Source organism: Hippocampus zosterae, chromosome 2 (genome assembly GCF_025434085.1).
Source record: "Hippocampus zosterae strain Florida chromosome 2, ASM2543408v3, whole genome shotgun sequence".
NCBI lineage: Eukaryota > Metazoa > Chordata > Actinopteri > Syngnathiformes > Syngnathidae > Hippocampus > Hippocampus zosterae.
This window is the reverse complement of record NC_067452.1, coordinates 14,255,435-14,275,938: the sequence shown is the minus strand read 5'-3', so window position 1 is coordinate 14,275,938 and position 20,504 is coordinate 14,255,435. Positions and strand designations below refer to the sequence as shown.

General features: G+C 44.4%; 1 protein-coding gene across 8 annotated transcripts in view; it reads right to left on the bottom strand.

Moving 5' to 3' along the window:
• Window positions 1–20,468, bottom strand: part of nfascb (neurofascin homolog (chicken) b) — a 27,999-nt gene extending 7,531 nt beyond the window's left edge. The window contains exons 1-16 of one of the 8 annotated variants that reach the window (XM_052057951.1): window positions 19,894–19,950; window positions 18,121–19,716; window positions 7,687–7,799; window positions 7,488–7,593; window positions 7,207–7,397; window positions 6,787–6,909; window positions 6,306–6,524; window positions 5,767–5,878; window positions 4,781–4,968; window positions 4,581–4,712; window positions 4,338–4,481; window positions 2,313–2,424; window positions 2,064–2,227; window positions 1,263–1,410; window positions 1,038–1,162; window positions 353–454 (exon numbers count right to left, since the gene is read on the bottom strand). In XM_052057951.1, coding sequence (XP_051913911.1) covers window positions 353–454; window positions 1,038–1,162; window positions 1,263–1,410; window positions 2,064–2,227; window positions 2,313–2,424; window positions 4,338–4,481; window positions 4,581–4,712; window positions 4,781–4,968; window positions 5,767–5,878; window positions 6,306–6,524; window positions 6,787–6,909; window positions 7,207–7,397; window positions 7,488–7,593; window positions 7,687–7,799; window positions 18,121–18,254 — 2,113 coding nt within the window. In that variant the 5' untranslated portion in view covers window positions 18,255–19,716; window positions 19,894–19,950. Of the gene's footprint in view, window positions 1–352; window positions 455–1,037; window positions 1,163–1,262; window positions 1,411–2,063; window positions 2,228–2,312; window positions 2,425–4,337; window positions 4,482–4,580; window positions 4,713–4,780; window positions 4,969–5,766; window positions 5,879–6,305; window positions 6,525–6,786; window positions 6,910–7,206; window positions 7,398–7,487; window positions 7,594–7,686; window positions 7,985–8,387; window positions 8,426–8,486; window positions 8,730–9,052; window positions 9,270–18,120 lie in introns of those variants that run through there. The other 7 variants (XM_052057950.1, XM_052057952.1, XM_052057954.1 and 4 more) reach the window with 7 other exon arrangements.
• Window positions 20,469–20,504: the final 36 nt, after the last annotated feature.

The window sequence follows — 20,504 nt, the reverse complement described above, 5'->3', positions numbered from 1 at the left end:
TTAAAATGCTATGGTCTGCATCCTTCTTTTTCTAAGTAGATGAAACACTATTTATTGACTTTACATTTTCAGATCAGTGTCAAGAGATTCATGAATGTACATACAGTTGTCATGATCATCGTCAGTTTCTTAATAAGATGCCCCAAAAGGCACTTGGAACATCAACACGTGGAGTTAGTTATTTTGCAAAATGTGACAATCCACATGTTTCAAAGGCTATCTTTCTTGGCGGATCGGCATCAAAGTGATGTCTGTCTCCTGGGCCCTGCCCCATCACTTTAGACAGGTTCAGAATGCACAGTTTTTGCTTGAAAAGTACAGGAAAAGTGGCCACCTCAGTGTACTTCCCAACCTGTAATGGGGCTGAAGTTGCTGTCTCCAGGGACCCATGTGAGTCTTACGCTGCGTTCATATGGATCGGACAGCTCCAGTTTAGTTGGAGGATCAGGATAATCTACACACAAACACAATCTGTATGCCCGTGTGCATATTCCATTGTGGCACTTTGAATTTATATGCCACTTTTGCACATTCCACAGCATTGATTATTGGAGCGTTATCTCTCCACATAGAGTATTTGCATAACTGTCAAGGATGAATATTCCACACCACTAGACATATGAAATTCAACGTTGTATTATAATTACTGCATGACTGCTCACTTGACATGGTGCGACCATTATCTGCACCATCTGCACAACCGCCATAGTATTGTAAGTACCGCACCACCGATTCCTTTATTTCTGCTCCATGACACTCCCACGTCATTGTTGCACAGCCGCCATTGGTCAGTATGACAGTACAAATGGGAGCCATACATTAGGTTGTATTTTTTATTGTATTTTACTTTTATTTATTTATTTATTTATTTATTTTGCAACATTTGTGTAGATCATACTACCAGAGACAAATAGCTCGAGCATTTAAACTTCGCCTATAAAGATGATTGCAATTGTGAGACGCACGTGTCCAAAAGGCATTGAGAGCTCGACATGATGGTTTGTTGACGGTAAGCCGGTTTTCCAAATAGGTCCTACCCATCACCATGAGGCGTGCCGATGCAGACATTTGGCCCAGTTCATTCTGGATGTGGCACGTGTAGACGCCGGCGTCAGCTGTGTTGACATTGCTGATGACCAGATTTGATTCATCCAGGGATATTCTGCATGTGTAAAACGGAAAAGAAAAATAAGGCTGAAAGAGATGGTTGAGAACCTTGTGATCTCATTGACTATGTTTTGAAGTTGAAAAGACCTACACACCTCCAGCCAAGTGTGACAGTCTTCTTGTCTCTCATCCAAGTGGTTGTGACGGGAGTGGTGGCGTCTGCTTTCACACCACACTCCAAACGCACGTCTCCTCCACGACTGACTTTCATATCTTGGGGTCTTTTCAAAATCAAGGTTGGCTCTGCGTAAAGAAAGTGAAATAGATTGCATCCAATTCAAAATATCATAATTGTGATATTTTGAAAAAATGTCATACTGTTCATATGCAGAGCAATCACAGCACGATGCTATCCAACACCTAGACTCTAATCAGATTACAAAGGCAGCTTTGCTCACTTTTAATTGACACTGACAGCGCGGTGTTGATATGATGCTTATGTAATGGAAGTGTTTGCCACAGCAGTTTCTTCACATACGGTATCTGATATCTTTTGTCTTGAGCCTTGGCGAAGCAGCATGTGGCTCACTGCCCAAGGTTATTTTAGTCCTCTGTGTTCCAGGTCACTAAACAAAAGGATCACTCCATGTCTCTCTTTGTGTACAATTGTAACAGCGGGTGACAAGTCATTTGGCTTGTACTGTATATTGCCTTTCGTCAGTCTGCTCTCAGCGATTTCTCCTCTTGTGGCAAGAAGAAGAATAAAAAAAAAAGACCTGTCCTGGTGTTTCCCAGTGTTCATTACAGTAATGGAGAAACATTGCCTCTACGGTTTAGCATCATGGTGATCGTTTTCAATAATGTACAACTGTACTGAATCGTAGGACAGTCCTAGTTGTGCAACTGCAATCACCATAACCGGAAGGTAATGATTGGCAAGTGGCCGTGTTGGTTACCTTTGACCTCAATTCGGACTTGAGTCTCATCTCGACCTGCGATGTTGCTGACCACACACACGTATGTTCCTTGATCCTCGATCTGCGTGCGCCTTATTTCCAGGGTGCCGTTGCTGTGTGTCTTAAAACGAGTCCCCTCCAGAGTCCCCTGGCCGTATTTGGACCTGCGCGAGGGGACCCGCGCTCAGAAAATCACAGCAGATACATAAACTTTGGCAACACTTAAAGTGTCAAACTGCATCTGCTCACCATCGCAGCTCAGGCACTGGAGAGCCAAAGTAGCGGCACTCCAAGAAGGCACGACGTCCCTCCACCACCTTGATGAGTTCATTCCTCACCCCAAGAATGCGGGGAGTTGCATCTAGAAAACATCATTCATTTGGATCTATGACTAACGCGTTTCACCTAACTTTCCTATCTCTGCACTCTGGGTGACCCACAACCTTTTCCAGTGGCACGGCGATAATTCACGATACACGAGATGCCTGTGAACGTTCTCATTCATCTGGGTTGTTTTATTCTCAAGGCAGTGAATCAATCCCAACTGGACTACTCGCGGCTTGTCTTAAAAGATCTTTGGCCTTGCATCCCAATTCATGCGCAAGGTGAGTCAGGACAGCACTGCGTTGATGGGTCTCCACTAGCCTTGTGCCCACACTGTCCGAGTTCACGACAAGACCAAGACTCAGATACTGAAACCCCAGTTGCTCCTGATGCTGCGTCCTCAGTTGGTAAATGAGGAGACAGTGTAAAATGCTTTGAGTACCAAAGGTAGAAAAGCGCTATATGCAGCCCATTTACTCACGATTCCAGACCGAGTCAACACCAGAAGAAATGGGAAGAAATTTCATCTGTGCTGTATGTTACCCATACAGTACATTTGACAATAAAGTTTATCCAATCAATCCACCAAGACTGTCTGAGACCTTCCCAGACTAAGACCGAGGCAAGCTGAGAGCGTGATGAGACCATAAAAGACCATAAAAATCCATTTGTAAAAATCATGACCAGGTTGAACAGTTAAAAAGCATTCTTGCTGTCATTTTCTTTTAAATACATTTGACTGCCAAAGCCCACGGACGCTCACAAAAGCCTCAGTCTCGACGCCGCAAAGGTCACCGTCCTCACGCAGTGGCTGGAAGGTTTTGTTGTTTTTCCAGGGCTTCTTCTTCTTGTCATCACACCAATGCACTTGAAGAATGACAAAGTGACTGCTCGACCTGTCAAAACCAACATTGATCCGGAAAATCCAAGGTCCGCACAGTCCCAGAAGAACAGATATCTATATATATATATTGCGCGTCGTCCCGCACGCGGTCTGTCCTTCCGTCTGTCCCTTTTCAAAACGTACCTACTTCACCGCGCCGCCACTGCGCCGCTCAGGCAGTGGCTCACTACGATCGCGCTGGCATCTTAGCGAAAAAATGTTGTCTACCCACAAGCATTGCAATGAAATTGTTAGTTATTTAGTAGAGCTAAACATCTCTTTATTTTCGCGATAAGCAATGAAGATGAACAAAAAGTTGAACCAAGCAACAACACTTTTGTGGGCCGAAAGCCCACCTTACCAGCCTTCCACAGGAACTAGCTGATGAGCCGCCCGGCGGGCGGCGAACCACCACCTTACCAGCCTTCCGCAGGAACCAGCTGATGAGCCGCCCGGAGGGCGGCGAACCAGCTAGTTAGCTATAATTGACAGTGATTATTCATGATTATTTTTGTATTTAACTACATTTTAGAGTCTGTACTTTTTGCACTTCTACTTCGGTAAAGGAGTTAAATCAGTGGCACCTGTACGTTTACTTAGGTACAACATGTGAGTAGTTTTGTCATCTCAACTATTAACCAACTCGATTTGAATCCCGTCATCCATTTTCAACACTATCCCAGCTGATTAAACCCTGAAATGGTCTCCAGTCAGTCACATGGCACATGTAGAGATAAACAACTGTTCACACTCACATCCACACCGTCACTGAGTGGGAACAGAACCCATGCTGCCTACACTACCAGCGAACCCGAACCAACGTGATTTGAAAGAAGCAAAAACAGAGTAAGAGTAGAGTGAAACAAACAAAAGCCATAAAAAAATACCCTAGATGTTTTCAAGGCACCGAAAGTGCAAGGTTGACGTCTTCACGAATGACATGTCAGAACAAAAATTGTGTCGATTTGAGAGGTTATCTGAACTAAGGTGGCTGTAGTAGCTAAGGTCACACCACTGGAGCATTTCTTGGTCAGGGCTTAAACACAAAACACAAGGTGGCTACTCACGCAGTACATTGACAAAAGCATTGGCCAATAAGTAGCCATACGGGTTGGAGGCATTGCACTGGTAGACAGCTGTGTTGATGGCCGTCACACTGCTGAGGGTCAAAGTATCTCCTGACACCTGTCTGTTGGGCTGTGGTGTGGCAGCTTGGAAAGGAGAGGGGAAAAAAAACAAGCAGCGGGCAGAAAGACATTACTTGGATGGACTTTTCAAGCTTTTGCACTGCATACTTCTGGAAAACCTACTCTCAATGGGTTCCCCGTTGATGAACCAGCTGATCGTGGGCCGAGGAGCGCCATCGGTCCGGCACACCAAGCGTCCACTTTCCTCAGGAGCCAAAACTAAATGTTGAGGCTTTTCTAACCAGAATGGAGCCGCTGTCAAATACACTAATGTCAGTTGCTGGAGCAGTCAAAAAGCCAGTTTGTGAATGGACATTTCTCACCTTTGACCGTGACGGTTAACGTGTGCTGGACGTAGCTGATCTTATTGGTCGCAGTGCAGACGTACTCGCCTGCATCCTCAAAAGTTACCTTTGGGATTTGAATCATCTTGTTGAAGTGTTTCATTTTCATGCGTGGCGTCACCGCCAAACCCTCGCCGTTCTTTGTCCAGGTAATGTGAGGAGTGGGCCTTGTGGACGATAAAAAGGTCTTACAGTCTCAATCTGACATTCATCTTCCTCGATGTCTTTGTCCATCCAAGCCAAGCCTTTATCTTTGCGATTTCATGCATCGGTGCCAGCTGTTAAGTTGGCACACATTTGACATCAAGAAAATAGCTTTTGAACTGTGACCCAGTGGAATGCGCTTCAATGTGCAATTAACATTAACTGTAACAACATTAGTTACAGTATGGCAGTGTCATTTTAGTCATTGATTTATTAAAAACACATTCCATTAGTCAAGGTTCACATTTTGTCCAACACTGTGCCCAAACCACCAACTCCTTGATTTTTAAAGAAAAATGTACACAAGCACTAATGAAAAGCTATCTGCTCTTGTCTTTGAACGCTCTTCCTTGCTGAAGTCGTGACTGATGAAACTACCGAGCATGTTTGCGTTCTGGGGCATAGTTCCTTATCGATGAGGGTTAGAGCATGACATTGTTAGACAAAACCATCTGCATGGGACACGCAAAAGCAATGCTCGTCAGACAGGACACAGTCCATGCTTAATGAAGATGGTTGATGAGCCGTTACTTATTTCCTCCCTCCATGTGAAAAGAGTGAAGCTCTACTTTTACTCTGTGGTTGTTGTTCCTCTTGCAAGCATATTCAATCATATGGAAGCAGATCCACTTCTGCAAGAAATAGTATTTCCGTAATTTTGCTCGGAACATGTACAATATTTTTGAGTAGCAAACGCTTCCTGTTGTAGTTTGCTATCATGAATGCCTATAGTCATGTCTGATCTGTTGAAACACACTCACACTCCTGCAGCAATACACTCCAACAGTAGTTCCTCCCCCAGCAGGGCCAGGACAGAACTTGATGAGCCTGTAGGAGACAACCAGGTGGGAGCGGCCTCCACCACGGCTTGGGCTGCAAGGGCGACAAACTGGATGGACTAAGGCCGACAAGGCAGAAAAGTCTGTCACACCAACTGTACTGAAGCGACAAGTGGCTTTTTTTTTGAGTCACAGCGAGTGATTCCCAACATTTACTTAGCCAAGGCGCACCCTGTATTTCACATTACAGAAATGTCACAAAAAGTATATGTGCAGTACTGAAATAATGACAATTGCTTCTCAATTTACTCACATGATTTGAAGTGGATAAATAAATGAACTAATAAACTTTGGTTGGGAATCACTAGTCTATACTCTTGGTGGACCAGCCAGCGTGTCATTTTAGCAAATCTGACTACAAGGCAAAAGAAAGAAACAAAGAAACAATATAACTTGTTGCTCTCAGTGGGATGGGAGCAAATGTTGGAACAGGGGGAATGTGAGTAGCCGTTGCAACTTACTGGTGAGAACCTTGACAACTACTGGCATCTTTTGCTGGATGGCATTCTTGTACGGGAAGCGGGCACTGCAGCAGAAGTCTGAGGTAGAGTCGTTGAACAGGACGTTGGCGAAATACAGATCCCCGTTGACGCCCATGGATACCCTACGATCCTGCTGCACGGCATGCATGGTGGGGAACGCTGTTTGAATTGGCCAGTTAAAGGGTCTGGCATAGGAGCCTGACAGGATATATGGGAAATCAAGTCCACGTTTACAGGAACATATCATGTCATACATGAAAACCTAACTCTGTATGTTTATCTTTCTCTCTCAAATACTAAAGCTGACCGCTGTTATTCAAAAGAAATTGACTTTCAAACAACAATCAATGGAGGCAAATTTGGAAGCGTTGGAACTGGCGGTACGGTGGCTCTAGAGGGGTCATAGTTGCACACTTGCCGCTTTGCGAGCATTAAGCAATGACTGTGAAGGGCCACTTACAGCTGGACATCCAGTAAGTTTCAGGTTTCGGAGGCCCTGCTGGAGGGTCACAAGCCAGCACCAAAGATGAGCCCGCACTGATCACCACTGGTTCCACAATCTCCCTCGGCCATACAGGAGCCCCTGCACAAGCACAACAGGCATCCCTTTCCATTCACTTTGACTGAGTATCGACTGCGCATGGTGCAAAATTCTGCAGCTGTTTCCACATGAACTCCGTCCCGCTTCACTTCTAACTATCTATCTATCCATCCATCCACCGTCATTATCCACACATGGCACAATAAACAAGGTACTGCTCATTTAGTCCTGTCAAACTGAAGGACATACTGATCGATGTTTGGATGGCTAACTGCATGGCATAACTTTGGAGGGACGTGATTGTTTGTGTTGAATACGAAAAGGCCTCTCTCAACCTACTGTACAGTTGCAGTCTGATCTTATTGGAGTATGCAGAACCATACTCGTTGGAGGCAATGCACTGATATTCTGCCTCATACTGCTGTGGATTGTTCCAGGCATAGATGTCCAGCGTCCCAGAGTGCCTGCGCATAGTTGCCTGCGGATCACGTGCCACGTTGAAATACCTGCCGTTGCGCCGCCATGAGAAACTTTGTGAATGAGCAAACGAAGGGGAAGAAAAGGGCGTAGTTGAGGGGGTTGGAATCCAAAGCGTGCAATGGGCGGCATCTGCTGCTTACATTGGATGCGGGTTTCCCTTGGCCTCACACTCAATGACCATGGTGTCCTTGGGGTCAACAATATGCTCCTTCATTGACTGCTTGATGATGGTTGGGGGTTGTCGGACTGCGGGCAGACAAAGAATGAGCGTAGGCATTAAAGCAGACCATTAGAATGCATATCACAAAGTCTGAGCAGAAAAGGTGGTTGCTTACTCACTTTCCAGAGGGATGTCCAAAGGCCAAACACTTTGCCATAAAAGCATCAGCAGTGCCGGTTGGACCAGTGTGCCCATTTTTACTGTGCATGGGCTCCTCCACTTGTCACAAACTCTTCAAACACATCATTACACTTTTAGTACATTCACTACATGAAGGATGAAAATGGTGCGCTTTTATCTTGTATTCCCAAATCCTAGTTTGGAGTAAACTAAAAACGAGCTCCAGATTAATTTACAGTATACTGTACTCTCAAATGTGACATCATTTATGATGCCTCAGGTGAGGAGCAAACTAAACTGTTACTTAAATATAATGATAAATCAGAACTAAGTTGATAAATAGAGAAAGGTATTGAAATATCCATTATGAATACAAGAGAAAATTGACACAGGAGTGCCAGGGTGTGGATGTATATAATCCCGATACAAACCAAAAGTTTTAAAAATATCACGGTTAAGGGTAAAGTATGAGCTTTAATGGAGACTTCTTTCTTCATACTTTTTTATTTTCTGATTGATATAAAAATGATTTATTAGATATAAACACATAACGGGGTAGGACTAGATAAGTTTTTTACTTCTTCCTACTCCCTTGAACATAATAACTGCGTTGAATGATGACTGATTTCTTTCTTTTTACTATTTTATCTACCTTATTTTCTGTCAAACTATTACTGCATATGTTTTATGTTCAATAAACAACAAACTAATCTAGTATGAGTGAAAACCAAATGTAGTAATATATCAGGCCCAAAGACTTCAGAGAATATTTCAGTATAGCGCCTTTTGGCTAACCTACATTTGCTTGTTGGCAGCTAAACTCTAATGAAGGTCACACCCCTCTAAACTGCCTGTACAGATAAAAATAGAGGCAATTGGTTATTTTAATGTCTTTTGTTGATGGGCATTGCAATTAACTGAAAAGAAAACTGTTCAAAAATAGTTTATATTGGATATATACAGTGGGTATATAAATGGATTATTATCGTGTAAATTTAATATTCAGTGCAAGTGTGAAAATGGTGCACAAAAAATGTAAAATAAATTACAGTATATATATATACACACACAGTATATGATACTATGACAAAAAGGGGTCGTGGTTAAATGTTTGAGTCAACATGCTTCACTACACTCAAGTGTGCACAGAGAGACATCAACCATATGAAACTGAGATTTTGACACTCCAGCAAAGCCCTAGTTAATAAGTATGAGAATTCAGCAAAGATAAAACACATCCCTTGTCATCATTTCACTTATCAGTACAACCGTCCACAGGCACCCTCATCTGATACTTGTAAAATATTCTATCAGCTCCGACTAATTAACTACGTACGGCCAGCAATGACAGATATTTCTACCTACCTTCCTCATGACTCTCCACCCTCATCGACTGGTCATAATGCAACATTCCACAAAGGACGCTTCTTTGTGTGGAGTAATGAATAATCCGCCAAATATAAGCAGTATTGCACCTTAGTAATCGAATTTGTGTCCGCTGTCACTGCCACTTACACAGTGCCTACCCAGCTCATGAATGATGAATGAGTGCCATACAACCACCTACACTTCGGTCTGTGCATGTCGTTGTTCTTCCCTCACAATCACAACAACATTGCCCTCAAATACAGTCTTGAGTTTGGGTTGTAGACTGCAAGGCATGAAAACCACATTGGAAGTGAATCATCCACTGTGAAGAAGCTGCACAAGACATTTGAAATAACTCAAGGAGCAGAAGATTGGGCCTCTTCTTGGTTGTGTCATAGCATAAGCTTAAAACTAATCTCAGGAAGTGTGATCCTCAGAATGCATAAGGTGGCAGCTAATGAGCCATCATGGGGCTACATTACATTCCTATTGCTTTTGATGACATCTAAATGTGGGCTTGATTGTACTTGGAAGGATTGCGGAGGCCAGTATGAAAGCAATGTTTGTTTCTCTCACATAATTTGCATGTGGCAGCACTCAAGTCCCATGACTCCCTGGCAACAGGCCCATTACTTGAAAATAGAGCATTTCCCTCTTTCTCATTCATCTGCGATATAAAATGCAACTTTTTTGAAATCTTTTTTTCCCCCCATGGGATGTCAAGTGCACAGAGGAAGCTTGTGTTTATGTGAAGGCTCTCAGGCATTCACTCGCTCACAACTTGAGCTAGTTTGACCAGTTTAGACTTAGGTTTCCTCATAGATTCAAGGAAGACATGGACGCCAAACACATCGTTGGAAAGAAGCCATCAAAGTTAGCATGGCAGGAAGTGGCTCCCAATGAGTTCGCTCTTGTCATACTTAAGCGCAGCAAGTGGAGATCAGTGCCACGCACCACACAGCACAGCGAGGGCTCGACTCGGTGACGACAAGATTCTCTCCGCGCTCGCGTGTGGCCCAAAGCCTCAATAGGAGCACATGGTAAACGGGCGGGGGATGGAAGGTGGGGGACGGTCCATATCGATGACACTTTGCCATCATTGTGTGGTGGGACTACACGAAGGATTGTCCGTTTGTGCAGAACATTGTTTCGCATATAGGCACATTTATTATTATGTCTGATCTATTCATATGACGTCATCATAACACAATTTGAGCAGCGGCCCACGAGGTCCAGCACATAGTGCAGTCATGATAAAAATCTTGCTTTCTAAAAATCTACTTTTAGTAACCTAAAACAAGCATGGGCAACTGGCAGCCCGCTGGCTAACCCCGAGTGGCCTCTGGATTAATAAAACAAATACAGGTATAATAATAATAATAATAATAATAATAATGTTTTTAGAGACAAAAAATCAGCCAAAAAAAAACATTGATAAAGATTCAAGAAAGACAAGCGGTTGACTGCAGTTTTATGTTACGATGTCACCAATCACCAGTAGATGGCAGACGTGTCTTAGTAGCACATCGACTGGGCCTGCTCTATACTACAACATGAGCAGGCCTAATGTTAATATTCATTAAAATATATATATATATATATATATATATATATATATATATATATATATATATATATATATATATATATATATATTTAAAACTTAACTGGATAGATGGTAAGGCATCGGTTTGGCATCCGCGAGATGGTGGTTCGAATCGCGCTTGGGGCAAGAATGAGCACATAACACCATCCAGTGTGGGTCCTTGGGCAAGATCCTTCACGCTAATGCCTACCTCATACAATGATGAGAGACAATAAAACGAATGACATGCCGGCTCAGACGTCGCCCGGCCAAACAAGGTCTGCGTCAGGTGCTGGGGAACCAGAGCACCTTGATGAAAAATGGGCTACTGGAACAAAGCGGAGATGGGCGAGGTGCGAACATGGCTCTGTTGGAATGCTACTACTCAAGCAACCCTAGTCAGAGGGGTTACATGCAGAGAATGTGGGCTAAATAGTTACTTCGAAACCCACAGTCACAGTTGACCACGAAACAACTAGTAGCTCAGTGTTCGAACATCCACAAATGGCAACCGCTGTCACAACTTGAGATTGATGAAGTACAACGCAGGTTCCATGGTGAAGGGCCCCAGGCTGCCAGATCAGAGGAGGAGGTCATACCAGAGATTGGGAGGCAAGGCCCAATGAATGCAGATGATGAGATTGGGAGGCCAGCCCCAATGAATGAAATGCTGAGTGAGACAGCAACTAACCTGAAAGCTAAGATCATGGCGAGAATGAAAGCTGGGCAACCTAGAAACGATTACAACAGCGATGTGAAGTACCACCTGAAAGTCTCATGGAAAGTGTGAATGCAGCACTGAGGACGATCCCTACCGTAACGATCACGGAAACCAATGAGCTGATATACGCTTCAGCATCAGTGATCCTTGAGATGCTTGGCTATAAGAGCAACCATGGAAGCCATGAGATACGTTACCCACCATGGAAAAGACGGTTGGAGGGTAAGATCAAGGCGGCTCGGAAAGATGTGAGTCAATTGACGGAGGCCCAGAGAGGTGTGATGAAAAGGCAGATACCCGAGAGGTACATCCAGATGACCATACCTGAAGCACTCGAAACTGCCAAACAAAGGCTCCAAGCCTTGTCCAGCCGCCTAAAGCGGTACACGAAAGAGAATGAGGCCAGACGAATAAACAGGCTGTTCACAACACAACCTGCGAAAGTGTACGCTCAGTGGCAGGGTCCTAACAACAGAGGTGACCCACCAAGACTGGAAACTGAAAGGTACTGGAAAGGCATATGGGAGAAGGAGGTTGCACATAACAGCAGTGCACAATGGCTGGTGACCCTGAGAGAGGAGCACAGCAACCTCACTGAACAGAACCCAGTTACCATAACAGTGGCAGACATACAGGAAAGAGTCTCAGATATGAAGAACTGGACAGCACCAGGCCCGGACATGGTCCACACCTACTGGCTAAAGAAACTCACAGCACTCCATGAGCGCCTAGCAGCACAAATGAACCAGCTTCTGAGAGATGGGACTCACCCATGATGGCTAACCGAAGGGCGAACGATCCTGATCATGAAGGATCCCTCAAAGGGTGCGGTCCCATCCAACTATCGGCCAATAACCTGTCTCTCCACAACATGCAAGCTCATGTCAGGCATCATTGCGGCTAAGATAAGTGGACACATGGATCAATACATGAGCGAAGCACAGAAGGTCATTGGTAGAGATACCAGAGGAGCCAAACATCAGCTCCTGGTTGACAGAACAGTCGCACAAGACTGCAGGTCCCGACGTAGCAACCTGTGCACAGCTTGGATTGATTACAAGAAAGCCTATGACTCGATGCCACATACATGGATCACTGAATGCTTGGAGTTGTATAAGGTGAACAGGACCCTAAGAGCCTTCGTTGCGAACTCGATGAGGATGTGGAAAACCACACTTGAAGCCAATGGCAAGCCACTTACCCAAGTGTCCATCAAATGTGGCATATACCAAGGTGATGCACTCTTCCCACTGCTGTTCTGCATAGGACTGAACCCCCTAAGCCAAGTAATCACGAAGACAGGCTATGGATGCCGCCTCAGAAATGGAGCTACGATCAGTCACCTCCTCTACATGGATGACATAAAGCTGTATGCTGAGAGCGAAAGGGACATAGACTCCCTGATCCACACAACCAGGATCTACAGCAGCGACATCGGGATGTCATTCGGGCTTGAGAAATGTAGTCGGATGGTGACTAAGAGAGGAAAGGTAGTCCGCACTGAAAGGGTCTCACTCCCTGAAGGAACAATAGCAGACATTGAGGACAGCTACAAGTACCTCGGTATACCACAAGCCAATGGCAACCTCGAACTGGCAACAAGGAAAGTGGCTACAGCCAAATACCTCCAGCGAGTGAGGCAAGTCCTAAGAAGTCAGCTCAATGGCAAGAATAAGAACTGGGCAATAAACAGCTATGCCCTGTCAGTGATCAGATACCTTGCAGGAATAATAAGGTGGCCAAAGGAAGAGATTCAGACCACGGACGTTAAGACCCGAAAGCTCCTAACCATGCATGGAGGGTTCATCCCAAATCCAGCACCCTGAGACTGTACGCAAGCCGAAAGGAAGGAGGCCGGGGACTAGTGAGTGTGAGAGCCAGTGTCCAGGATGAAACATCCAAGCTCCATGAATACATCAAGGAGAAGGCTCCAACGGATGAGGTACTCAGAGAATGTCTCAGACAATGGGGAACAGAAGATGAGGTGCTGGAAGAGGGACCATCATGGGAGGACAAACCCCTACACGGGATGTACCACCGGACCATAACTGAAGTGACCGATCTCAAGAAGTCAGTGGCGAGAGAGGGCTGGCCTGAAGGACAGCACAGAGGCACTCATCCTGGCTGCTCAGGAGCAGGTCCTGAGCACCAGAGCCATTGAGGCCCAGATATACCACACCAGACAAGACCCAAGGTGTAGGTTGTGCAAAGAGGCACCTGAGACGATTCAACGCATAACTGCAGTGTGTAAGATGCTGGCAGGGAAAGCTTACATGGAACGCCATAACCAGGTGGCTGGTGTTAAGGAATTATTCCGCTAGAAGTAGTAGTAGAACATTGTTGAGGAATTTCATCTTGCTAAGAGAACTATTGATACTTGTCTCTGTCCTGAACATCTGCTGTAGTACTTAAAACAAAGATTGTACTGTGAAGTTTAGAGCCTTTTTCCCTTTGGTTAATTAACAGCCCCCTAAGGGTTTTCTTGCCTCCACCACCTCATAAAAGTCCCTGAAGGCTGTCAAGTGCCCTCAAAGAGGAACCCTAATCTCAAGATCTGTGACCAGCAGCAGTGGTCTATAATTTGTCATCATATCAAGATCGAACTTTGCTTGATCTTCCTTATCTCTGCTTTTTACTTGGTTATGGTGTTGTTCCTTCCTATTGGTTGTGTTTGTTCAGACACTGAAAGAAACAATGTACAATGCGGTTGAAGGTATTTCCTGCTCACTGTTATTACAATCACCTTTAGTGCCCTCGACCCCCACCACTTCTGGGGCCCCCCTCCACGGGACATGTTTTAGAGGAGCTGTTATCTCACGTATCTGTGTTCCTGCCATCGCACCAAATGGGGGGTAGTGGTGGTCTGGTCTCACCTCACTGCTCCTGGCTTCCTCTGGCCACACCGGGTCAGATGACATGTTACTTTCTTTGTTTCAGGATTTGCATGAGAGGCGTACCTCCCCGCCTCTCATTATCATATCATCTCTATATAATCTCATGAATGTGTTTCTTCGGGGCTTCCTGATGAAATCTGAGACTCACAGGAGCCCGATTCGATTCGTGTTGCGTTGTGATAAACTGAAGAAAAGACTACGTTGTGTTGGGTCTTCTTCCACCTTATAGAGCGATAAAAGAACCTGTAACCAAGGAAGGGCCAAGAGCAAATTGACAGCTCCCATTCCTCAACAAATGGCATAGTCTACCGAAACATCTGTGCGGAGTATGGACTGGAAACCCCAAGATCAAAATGGGAAACACCTCAGAAGGTGGTGGAGAATGACAGAGCGAAGATCCTGTGGGACTTCCAGATCCAGACTGACAAAATGGTACTGGCGAACCAACCAGATATCGTGATCATAGATAAAGGGCAGAGGAAAGCCGTTGTACTGGATGTAGCGGTCCCAAGTGACATCAGAAAGAAGGAACACGAGAAACTCGAGAAATACCAAGGCCTCAGAGAGGAGCTGGAGAGAGCCTGGAAGGTAAAGGTGACAGTCGTGCCTGTGGTGGTCGGAGCACTCGGGGCAGTGACCCCCAAACTGGATGAGTGGTTGCAACAGATCCCGGGAACATCGGACATCTCAGTCCAGAAATGTGCAGTGCTGGGAACAGCAAGGATACTGCGCAGAACCCTCAAGTTTCCTGGCCTCTGGTAGAGGACCCGAGCTGAATGAGGGACGGTTACCACCCAAGGGGGTGTGAGACAAGGAATTTTTTTAATTTTATAAAATCAATATTATTAAAATGTGAGTGAGTTCACTTTTGTGCAGAAAAATGCTATTTTTATTCACGAGGGCCCTTTGCAATGGGAAAAATGTATTATATATACAATTTATACAAAATAAACAATTTCTCCATTCCCTTCGAAAGCTCTTCCATCTCCCCCTCCCCTCAGGTCAAGAGTCTGGGTGTCATCCTTGATAGCACCCTCTCCTTCACCTCACATATCAACCACACCACTCGTTCTGCATATTATCATCTTCGAAACATCCACCGGCTCCGCTCTTCTCTCACTCCTCAGTCCACTGCTATACTTGTACACACCTTCGTCACCTCGCGACTCGATTATTGTAATTCCCTTCTGTTTGGTCTCCCTCAAAAAACCCTCCATAAGCTTCAACTGGTCCAAAATTCAGCCGCCCGCATTATCACACTCACACCATACATAAACCATATTACACCTGTCCTCCAACATCTCCACGGGCTCCCCATTTTACACCGGATTCAATACAAAATCCTGCTCCTCACATTCAAATCCATTCATAACCTAGCCCCTCCATACCTATCTGACCTCATCCATATTCCTACGCCTGTCCGCTCTCTTCGTTCCTCCTCCTCTGTCCTCCTCTCTGTCCCCCCTGCTCGCCTCGTCACCATGGGAAATAGAGCCTTCAGTCGCTCTGCTCCCCAGCTTTGGAACTCACTGCCAGCTGACTTTCGTAATTCAGACTCACTAACACATTTCAAATCCAGCCTCAAAACACATCTGTTTCGACAAGCCTATTCACTCAGACCATAAAGCCATTATTTTATTTATTTATTTTTGTTGTATTTATTTTTTCTTATTTGATGTTGTTTTTAACATTGTACTTGTGATTTTAACTGCTTGTTGTAAGGTGTCCTTGAGTTTCTAGAAAGGCGCCCACAAATAAAATGTATATATATATGTATATAGCCTATCCCAGCTGTCTTCGGGCAGTAGGCGGGGGACACCCTGAATCGGTTGCCAGCCAATCGCAGGGCACACAGAAACGAACAACCATTCGCACTCACACTCACACCTAGGGACAATTTAGAGTGTTCAATCAGCCTGCCACGCATGTTTTTGGAATGTGGGAGGAAACCGGAGCACCCGGAGAAAACCCACGCAGGCCCGGGGAGAACATGCAAACTCCGCACAGGGAGGCCGGAGCTGGAATCGAACCCGGTACCTCTGCACTGTGAAGCCGACGTGCTAACCACTGGACTACCGGGCCGCATATATATATATATATATTTATGTTTCAAACACTTTGTTGTTGGGTTAGAATTGTGGAACTTATTTACTTGAAATGTATTTTGAAAAATGAAATATATTCAGGGCATATATTTTGTACATATTTTTAAAATGTGCCCAACATTTGGTTGTTAGGAAGTCAAGTCAAGTCAACAGTATTTATAGAGCACTTTCGAACAGCCATCGCTGCATACAAAGTGCTGTACATGGAGCGATTTAACATACACAATAAACAGTAAGACGAATCAGTAATAAAGGCGGTGGAAAGCACCAAACAGTAAAATCAAGGACAAATCATGCTGAGTCGAACGGCAAAGAATACAAGTGAGTTTTGAGGAGGGCTTTAAAGATGGGCAGCGAGGAGGCTTGCCGAATGTTCAGTGGGAGGTCATTCCAGAGAGAGGGACCAGCAACAGAAAAGGCTCGATCCCCTCTGAGCCTCAGTTTAGTTCTTGGTACCTCTAACAAAGACTGGTCCACAGACCTGAGGCGCCGGGCAGGTGTGTAGGGGCGGATGAGCTCAGAGAGGTAAGGTGGCGCGAGATTATTCAGAGATTTGAAAACAAAGAGGAGGATCTTGAAAATAACTCTAAAATGAATGGGGAGCCAGTGAAGGGATGCCAGAGTGGGAGTTATATGCTCCCTCTTACGAGTACCAGTCAAGAGGCGAGCAGCGGCATTCTGGACCAGCTGAAGGCGCTTAATGGAGGACTGGCTGACTCCAAAGTACAAGGCATTGCAGTAATCCAGCCGGGATGTGACAAAGGCATGAATTACTGTCTCAAAGTGTTCATGTGAGAGGAGAGGTTTTATTTTGGCCAGCTGTCTAAGGTGAAAGAAGCTTGATTTAACAACGGCACCAATTTGCCGATCGAGTTTGAAATCACTGTCCAGTTTAAGGCCCAAGTTTGAGACCGTTGATTTCAGATAAGGAGACAGGGGGCCCAAGTCTACAGGATGGAATGTACAAGGCCCACTGGGATCAAACAATATCACCTCTGTCTTCTTTTCGTTGAATTTCAAGAAATTTTGACCCATCCAGGTTTTGATTTCTTCCAGACAGGATAGGAGTGGCCTTAATGAGAAGGCGTCTTTCTTGCTCAGTGGGACATAGATCTGGCAGTCATCTGCATAGCAGTGGAAGGGAATACCATGTTTCCTTAAGATGTATCCCAATGGGAGCAGATACAGCGAAAACAGCAAACGTCCCAGAATTGAGCCCTGTGGAACACCACATGACAGGGGAGCAGTGCGTGACTCAGAGCAGCCCAGGCTGACACAAAAGGTCCGGTCAGCTAGATAGGACCTAAACCACTCAAGAGCACTGCCGCCAATGCCCACCAAGTGCTGCAAACGAGTCAGCAGAATACTGTGATCCACTGTATCAAATGCTGCAGTTAAGTCCAATAAAACCAGACACACGTGGTCTCCAGAGTCATTTGCCAGGAGGATGTCATTAGAAACGCGTAATAGGGCTGACTCCGTGCTATGCATCGTCTTGAAACCTGACTGGAAGACCTCCAAGATGTTATGTTCATCCAAGAAAAGTTTCAACTGCATGTGCACCACTTTTTCCAGAATTTTGGAAATGAAAGGCAGTTTGGAAATGGGCCTGTAACTTGACAGCACATCTGGATCAAGACCAGGTTTCTTGATCAAGGGTTGGACCACAGCATGATTAAACTTTTGGGGAACCTCCGAAGTGTGTGGTCCTATTCATTTCCTCAAAGCTCGACTGCTCTACAGGCTCTTCATCTGGATACCTGACAAGTCCATCCAGAAGGTGCAATATATCCAAAACAGCACTGCCAGGGTCCTGATGAGAAAGACGTAAATATGAACGCATCAACCCCATTCTCCATTCACTGCACTGGCTCCCTGTTTCATCCCAGATCATTTACACGCATCTGTTACTCGCCCATAAATGGATCCACACTGCCACTCTGGAACAACCTCCCAAGCTAGTCGAGGGCTCCCCGGAACCTGGATTCTTTTAAAACAAGCCCAAAAAACATTTTGTTTAGAAAGGTCTACAACTTTGAATTATTAATAGGATTTTAACCCTGTTGTGTTGTTGCTTTTCCTATTGAATATATTTTTGTTTACTTTTGACTTTTTAAGTCTGCAGCCCTTTGAGATCATGCTGACGAAAACTGTACTATAAACTCAATATATTGTTATGATTATGATGATGATGATGATTACCTGTATCTTGTTTTTGTGGCTTGGCTCTGGATGAAGGCGGACAATTTTTGCTCTTGTCCTGCTCCCGTCCCTGCTTGCTGACATGGTCTATATGCTGTCTTCTGTCTCAACTTATTCTAACCTCCTGCTGTATTTTTCGTCTGAAAACTGTCAGTGTTTATGTTTTCAAATAAACACTTTTTTTTCAACAATGTGTCCTGGTGAGCAAGAGCTATTTCTTGAACAGACCACTCATGTGGTCCTTAGGGGCTACCTGGTGCCCATTGACACCCCATTGGAGACCCCCTGAACTACATCAATTGACTAGCAATTGTGAAGGATTGGTAGACTGTTTAATGAGACATGTCAACTCCACTCAACTCATCAGTACGGCACAAATATTAGTTACTTATTTGCAGAGTAGAAAGAATATGACTGTGAGTACTGTCACGGTGTATTGTCTCTCTATATGTTAGTATTCATGTTAAATATAATAGCAATGCAACAAGGGTGCTACTTTGTATTTAGTGGTAGCTTTAACCCCTTAAAGTCTAATTATATTTGTTTTATGTTTAGTTTGTCAGTGTTTCAACCGGTATAGTAATTCAAATAGGTAAGTAAGTTGTAAGTAGAGTATATATTGGGACAGTGGCGCGCCAAGTGTTGAAGTAGGATGCATGGCTTTAACCAAAGTGATGAATGCATGAATTGTAGGATACCAAATATTAGGATTCTAAAGATCAATATGTACTTGAGTGTGACATGACAAAACTCTATTGTGGTGATGTATAAGGCAAATAATATGACATTTTGTTATTAGGAGCTGGTGGAACCATTTCTTTTTTTTTTTACCACTTGCTCACATCTCAATGCACCTCTCGATCCAGCCCACTTGTGACATCAGCAATTCTTGGCTTTGGAGCAGTCTCAAGCACAAACACAGCCTTCACACGCCAACACTAACATTATGTCAGATGCATTTACTGACATTGCTAACTTTCCAGCGATTGTGCTACCTTTACGTCCCTAGTTGCTCCGTTGCCTTTTCTATTAGTAGAAACCAGATCCCTTCTTTCTTCTCCTCCTTAGTGGCAGTAGCATTTCCTCCAGGTAAGTGATCGCGATAGAGAAGTCATCAAGACCAACACGGCTCGCCCAATTGCAGCTACACTAGGCTCCAGATCATAAATCCACTGTGAAATGCAACAAAAATATTAGGTCATCATCGCCACTGAGATGGTGGAATACAACTAAATTCAGCTGGAATATTCACAAATTGAACCAAGACAACCCAAATGTCATCAATTTCACTACATATCATTTGAAAGTCAACCTTTTTTTTTCTTACTGACCTTGAGTCTCAACTGTGACTGGCACCATGTAGCACTCACTCAATAGACCACTGTTTTGGAGTAAAGACACCCCATTGTGGACATACTGTTTCAGTTTGGAGACATGTGGCTGGGGCTTAGCCTCTGAAACTCAGGGATTGGATAGTATCTCACTCAATCATCAACTATTACATCATTTGTCAATGCTTGACCAATTAATAGCCGACCTTGATGAATGTAGCAATAAACAGTGAAAAAAAACATATTCGAGCATAAAAACGTATAAATATGAACTCATTCTCTATTCAGTGTATTTGCAGTCAAATTTCCACTTAAAGTATGTAAGTGCATGACGGTATTTTTAAAATCAAGTGCATGAAAGTGCTTTTCTCACAAATGTCACAAAGGTTAAACTATTTGCACATATGTGCAATATCTCTTCAAAGGGCCTTAAACAGAATTCATTTGAAAAGATGAGACTTTAGTCATGCCACCCTGCTATGTCAGGCTAAAGCTAAGACCAGCGAGCGACTGGTGACTTATGCTAAGATGCTAATATTTAGTCGCTACATGGAGCAGCCACAGTATTATGGGCACTTACACACTATCATGAACTACAGCTCTGTGTCAAA